The sequence below is a fragment of the Castor canadensis genome, chromosome 11, assembly GCF_047511655.1.
Source record: "Castor canadensis chromosome 11, mCasCan1.hap1v2, whole genome shotgun sequence".
Lineage (NCBI taxonomy): Eukaryota > Metazoa > Chordata > Mammalia > Rodentia > Castoridae > Castor > Castor canadensis.
The window spans coordinates 109030423-109037220 of NC_133396.1; the positions used below are offsets into that span (position 1 = coordinate 109030423).

At 44.8% G+C, this 6798-nt stretch overlaps 1 protein-coding gene across 1 annotated transcript; it reads left to right on the forward strand.

Moving 5' to 3' along the window:
* Positions 1 to 408: 408 nt before the first annotated feature.
* S100a11 (S100 calcium binding protein A11) lies at positions 409 to 4877 on the forward strand. Its single transcript, XM_020186942.2, has 3 exons — positions 409 to 565; positions 4053 to 4205; positions 4572 to 4877. The coding sequence occupies exons 2-3, from the start codon at positions 4059 to 4061 to the stop codon at positions 4722 to 4724; spliced, it is 300 nt and encodes a 99-aa protein (XP_020042531.1). The 5' UTR covers positions 409 to 565; positions 4053 to 4058; the 3' UTR covers positions 4725 to 4877.
* The last annotated feature ends 1921 nt before the right edge of the window (positions 4878 to 6798 follow it).

Below are 6798 nucleotides of genomic sequence, written 5' to 3' on the forward strand. Positions count from 1 at the left end.
ACTTTGGCAATAATTACCAACAACCCTTTGAAGATCCACTTGGCAACAATCATCATTTGTTAAATATCTTCAGTGTGGCCAAATAGCCCTAAGTCCTAGGGAACGTCTTGACAATTATGACCCACACTCAGTCTTAACACTGTTGCTTTTAAGGGACCTTTCTGCTTATCTAACCTGAATGTATGTAGTGAGCTTATACACGAACGTGGACAGACTTCCCTAAGATCGCTATGCAAAACTTTTAATTCTGAAAAGTCAACAATCTTCAAGGGTCACCCGGAACAAGGAAAGAGTGAGAGATCGGTTAAGTCTCTGGAGAGGACAATGGGCGTACGTGAGTTTTAAGGCAAAGCTGTGTGCTTAGCAAAGGAGGCGGCGGTTGGACAAGCCGAGGCCTGCAGGCGGGGCGGGGAGGGGACAGTCTGAGTCAGGCTTGAGCAAGCGGGGCGGGCGGGGCGCGGGGACAGGACGGACCCCGCAGCCGCGCGCACAACAGTCCGCGCCACTCCCAGCCGCAGACGCAGACGCAGACGCAGCCTCCCTGGCCTCGCTCGACTCCAACTTGGTAAGCCTAACTTCAAAAACATTTTTTTTCTCTCTTACTGAAAAGAATGGGGAAAGCAACAGCATACTTTGCACCAGGCTTTATCTTTGATTTAGATGCGGACGTGGCAAAAAATCAGATCAGGAGAAATAAATCTTATGAGAGGCAATTAAACAAGAGGATGGAAGGAAGAACCCTAAAATTACAGCTGTAATAACCGCCTAGGGGTGGCAAGTGGAGCTTTAGGTTTTTTTAATCAAGGTAAGGTTAGAGATGAGGAAGGGGAACCGCGCGAGGCCGCCCTTGACCACTGGCCGCGCCCCTGGCCCGAGCCTCCCCGCAGGGTGGAGCCGCCTGGACTCCGCGCCGCGCCCCGCGCGTCTTCTGCCCGAGTGGAGCGAATGCGGGGTTCGCCTCTGACCTGCCCCAAGAGGAGGAGAAACGTTAAAGACAGGGCTTGAAGTTCTGGGGGGCGTCAGTAAGTATTTCTGTAGGCCAGAAAGGGAACATTTCAAACTTAGTCGACTGAGTCCAGGGAGAAATCAGTTTCCGTAAGCAACTGGCAAATGGCCAAAAGACACAGAGCCTGAAACCAAAGCCTGTTGCAGCCAGCGGAACCGCAAGCAAAAATGTGGGAGGAGCGCACTCGCAGCCCAGCCCCCTCCGTCCTTCCTCTTCCTTTTATACCACCATCTTTTTAGGCACTCTCTCCATCACCTGTTATTTTCTCAACCCCTTCCATTCCCCACGTTGACTTTTTTGTCTTTTCCACGCCACCCCAAGGTCTACCTCCTCTCTCTTCAGTGAAGGGGATAAGTACACTTTGGCGGGTGGGCCAATCACAGCAAAGATCGGATTTTTTTACATTTTTAAATGACTGAAAGACAATCAAAAGAAGAATGATGCTTTGTGAAAAGAGAAAATTTCATGAAAATCAAACTTCAACGATCATAAATAAAGTTTTATAGGCACGGTCACGCCCATTGGTTTATGTATTGTCTGCTCTTGCTGCCTAGTTTCAACAGCAGATTGACAGAGACCATATGGACAGCAAAGGTCTAAAATATTTACAGCTGTCCTTTAGCACACACACACACACACAAACTTGTCCACCCCTGCTTTAGTGTGTCACGTATGTTCCCTCCTACTTTTTTCCTCTTCTCTTCATGCAAAAAGGGAATTAGCGTCACATGCTTCCTTGAAAAGGCAGGCCCAGCACCAGCATGAAGTGGAATGATTGTCCTGAGGCAGGCGGATGAAACCATGAATCCCTGGAGGATAAGGGGGTAGGATGTGCTGGGTATGGTGGTACACATCTGTAATTCCAGCTACTCAGGGTGTGGAGGTAGGAGAATCAGGGTCCCAGGCTGACCTCAGACAAAAGTGGGAGACCATTGCTGAAATATAAACTAAAGCAAAAAGGGATGGAGGCATGGCTCAAGTACAAGGACAAGGCTCTGAATTCAAACCCCAGTACCGCCAAAAGACAGAGAGAGAACTGTAAGAGTTGAGGTTTTTTTTAACTTCTTTTTCAAATATTAAGTGCTTGGTATGCATTTTAAAAAATTCTTTCGCAATATCAGTTCATCATACTGTTTATTCTTGCTATCATCATCCCACCAAGTAAAATTCCAAGGGTACAATGAGATGTGGAGAGCTGGTTCTCTTCTCCTTCCACCGCTGCTCCACGAACAAAGCCTTCCCAACTCTGGGCTTCCTCAGGAGCCACCCCACAAAGTTCTCTTAAGCTTGGTAAATTATACAATTCAATTTCTGTAATTTGATAAATGTGTTTCTTTTGCTTTGGAGAATTACTTCTAGGGCAGGAAATTTTAATTTCCTGGGGCAGAGAGGTTTTAATTTTCTTCTTGTGGCTGATGGCATCTGTAGAAAAAGATTACTCCTCAACCTTAAATCTTCTTCCCAATCTGATGTACCCTCCCAGCCAACTTTCTTCCTGTCATCTGACACATTATGTAAGATTTTAGTTCTGATAAGTGCGTGTTGTTGCAAACATACCTGTTTCTAGGCTGTGGTGTTTTCCCTCCAAGCCCTTACTCTACCAACATTTTTGTTTTCTTAAGTAAAATTCTTCAACATTGTGACTGTTGGAAAAGGATCCACCTTCAGAAGTTTCAGGGGTTCTAAATGCTCCAAGAGGCAACGGGCAGCAGCAGTTCAACTAGGTTGATGAAGTATCTAGGAACACAGAGAGGGAAAAGGTCAGAGAAGGAAAGACCAGCAGCTAAGGGCTCAGGCCAATTCTTAGCATATGTTAATTACAGAGCCTGAAAACTTATAGCTCTAGGACCCAGGAAGTCCATTCTAAGGAGAAATTAAAGGCTAAGTGGTAGGTTGCAAAGGTCACTATCCAAACATAACTCATGGTTAAAGCCAAGCGAGAAAGCCTCAGAGGAAGGGTGTGGCCCCGCAGGTTCCCAGAAAGCCTGCAGTTTCTACTTTTATCCACCAGAGGGAGCCAACAGCTCCTCACTTCCAGAGCTGGAATGATGGCCAACTCAGCCCAGTAGAATTTCCTTAAGGAATTCTGCTGTGAGCAAAGCAGAGTGCAGCACAGCATTTGAGCCCTCTGCTCTTCCTGATGCAACCACAGCTGTGGTTCAGCTCTGTAATGAGAACTTCCACCCACCATTCCTGCAGGCATTAGTGGGAAGTGGAAGGAGCTAAGATCATGGTTGAGAAAGGGACCTGAAGGCCCAGATTCTAGGGGTGGCTCTGCCACGCTGGAACCCTTCTCATGCCTCAGTTTCTGAACATGTAAAATTAATGGTTCCTAACTTGCAAATACGAAATCCACTTTTTTTTTTTTTTTACTTTATTTCCAGACAGGGTCGTGCTATGTATCCCAGGCTGGTTTAGAACTAGAGATCCTCTTGCCTCCGCCTCCTGAGTGCTGGGATCACAGGCATGAGTGGCCATGCCTGGCTGAAATCCACTTTTGAACATCTAAGGCATTCTCATCTCCCACCCCACACACAACTACAGCTGTGCTTCTAGTTTTCTTCAAGAAAATGCATGAATCTCAGAAGTTTAGTATTACTTTTAGAAGAACTAACATGCTATTCATCATGAATGAATAATATACACATTGTTGAAAAATAGGGCACTAGTTAATCTCTAGCCAATGCTTGGTGTGCATATGGATTTGTGGATAGTTTTTCATATACTTACTCACATCTTCTAAAAATATCATTAAACCTTCACTTCCCCTAGGCAGTCTATTCCTTTCAAGCATATCTTCAGTATTCCATATGTACATTCACTTTATATCACTTGGAATAAACCTGTTGGAGAAATGAGGACACTCACAGAATGTGACTTTCTGTGGTTGTCTTAGACACCCCTCACCCCACCTCCCCCAGCCTCCTGAAAAAAATGACCCAGTTATTTGACCTAAAATGAGATGAGATTCTCTGGCATGTTCTCCAACATCCAGTCCTTGACATCTTGCTCTTGTCTGAGCCCTGCATTTTTTTTTTCTCCAAAGGCAAAAATGTCCCACCCTACAGAGACTGAGAAGTGCATTGAGTCCCTGATTGCTGTATTCCAGAAGTATGCTGGAAAGGATGGAAACAACTCAACTCTATCCAAGGCAGAGTTCCTAATCTTCATGAATACAGAACTGGCTGCCTTCACAAAGGTACTGTCCCAGCCCCCCACCCCAACCCCAGGCTGCCCACAGTAGGAAAGAAGTTGCTGACAGAATGGCCAGGAATGATGGAACAGTAGCTGAATCCCCACACTTGCCTCCTTCTTACTTCCTCTGCATGACTATTAAAGAGCTTTTTGTTTTGAAGTTAGATATGTTTTAAAGAGCAAAGTGTAAAAACTTCATGACACAGGGAAAGGTGATTTGTTTTTTCCATGTATGGAGAGAGGTACATGAAATGTGACTCTTTCTGTGTGTGGAAAACGGGAATAAACCCTTTATCTTATGCGCTAGTGAGAATAAAGTGTAACAACATACTTGAAAGCATCTTAGAAGATTTTATTATTATCTTTGCAGAACCAGAAGGACCCTGGTGTCCTTGATCGCATGATGAAGAAGCTGGACTTCAACAATGATGGGAAGCTAGATTTCCAAGAATTTCTTAATCTTATTGGTGGCTTAGCCCAGGCTTGCCATAACTCCTTCCTCAGTTCCCAGAAGTGTATGTGAGCCCCTGTGGCCTCAAACTTTCCCCTTTCCCTTCCAGCTGCCAAGTTGTCACCTTCTCCTCCTAGTCCATACCTACCTGGAGCCCAGCACACCCACCACACCAAACAGCCCACTCCTGCTGGTAGTAATAAAACATTATCTTTTTTAAAAATACACACTGGAGAGTTGGTCAATTTGTGCAAGGGAGGGTGGAGTGTAGGAGTAATGTAAATTAAATCAGTGGAAGCCATTAGCAGAAACAGCCTAGTAAACAGTAAAGATACCTCTTGGATGTACACAAAATCATGACTGATGAGACAACTGAAATCATTTCCAGATTACTCAGACTTCTAGAGATATGTCGTTTTTTTGTCATCATTCACTCATTAAATGTCTATCCAGCCCTGCCTCAGATCCAGCTATGGGCCCTAAGGACACAGAAAGATAAACAAGGACCCACCTTCACTGAGCTTTACTCTCTAGAGGGGAAGAAAACGAGGAATAACAAACAAAGGACTATCGGTATGGGGGATCCCAAGAAGGAAGATTACATTCATGAGACTGGGGAAGGGTACCATGATGCTGAGGAGACAATTTACGCTGAGATGACAAGGACAAAAGGAGCAAACGTTTCCAGAAGGAGAGGAGATTTCAAGAGAAGGAGCAGCAGAGCAAAGGTTCTCAGATGAGAAGGAACTGAGCAGGTTGAGGAATAGAAAGGACGCAGGAATTGCCAAGGCCTTCATGTTTGCCCGTGGGTTTCCTTACTTATGTTTGGCTTAAGCTGGTGTCAACACCATGGGCTTTCTAAACCCCATGATAAAGCAGCAGGGAAGGTGAAAAGAGAAGAGGAGAGAAGGTGAAAAGACTGATCCAGGGTTCTAATAGATTAGATTGGAAGAAAAGAGTAAAAGCAGGTTTTAGTAGTGTACCATCAGGGCTGCGAGTGTGGCTCAAATGGTAGAGTGCCTGCCTAGCAAGCAGATTAGGCCGCAGTTCGAACCCCCATGCCACCAGAAAGAAGGAAGTAGTAGTAGTGTGCCATCATCCCTAAGTGGTATGTTTCCAGAAAACCAGTGATTTCCTTATTCATCTATCCATGTTTTAACTAATTAACAAAATTCTGTCTGGATCAGGGCTTATTCCTGCATAAATTAAGTAGAATAAATGAGATGGTTTCCGAGGTGGTTTTGGCTCTGATGTTCCAAAATGAAGGCCAGTGCCTCAGGCTAGCAAGTCCCATATTTTTCAAGTAGAATTGTGACTTCCTCTTGGATGAATTCCTTAATTCATTAGCAGTATATGAATGTCTGTAGCCTATAAAAGTCTTATTCCCTTGGCAGGTATACTCTGTACGAAAAAAAAAATGTCATTATCCCAAAGAACACTGTGCCAGGGAAGAGATAGGAAAGTATCAAGCACCCTAAGGTTATAACTGTTCTAATTGCTTTTCTGCCAAGAAATTATTGTCCTGGCTTTAAGACAGCAGGACTCAAAAGAACTAACTGAGAAATCTTTAGTTGTTTGGTGCCCTCAAGTTTCAATAAGAAGTAAGATCCAGCTGGGCACTAGCAGCTCACACCTATAATCCTAGCTACTTAGGAGGCAAAGATCAGGAGGATTGAGGTTAGATACCAGCCCAGGCAAACAGTTCATGAGATCCTATCTCCAAAATACCCAACACAAAAATGGTGGAGTGTCTCAAGCGGTAGAGACCAATACCACCAAAAAATAAAAATAAAAAGGAAGTAAGATCCAATTGGTACCAAGCTTCTAGCTCAAGATTCATATAACAAACCCCTGCAGAGTGCTTCTTACAACTTTTTTTTGTTTTTTTTAGTGGTACTGGTGTTTGAACTCAGGGCCTAGTGCTTGCTAGGCAGGCACTCTAGCATAAGCCACTCCCCCAGCTGGAGTGCTTCCTAAAAGCAAAATGAGAGGTAGAGTTGCCAGGAGGAGGGGCTGGCCTGGGAGGAGGTGAGTTTCGTGAGGGTGTTGTTGTGTTGGAGGTGACACTGGGCATTTGCAACCTGAATCTGGAGAGAACACCAGCTTGAGGAGCAAAGAGAGGAGGGTCTGGAGCATGCTCACATTT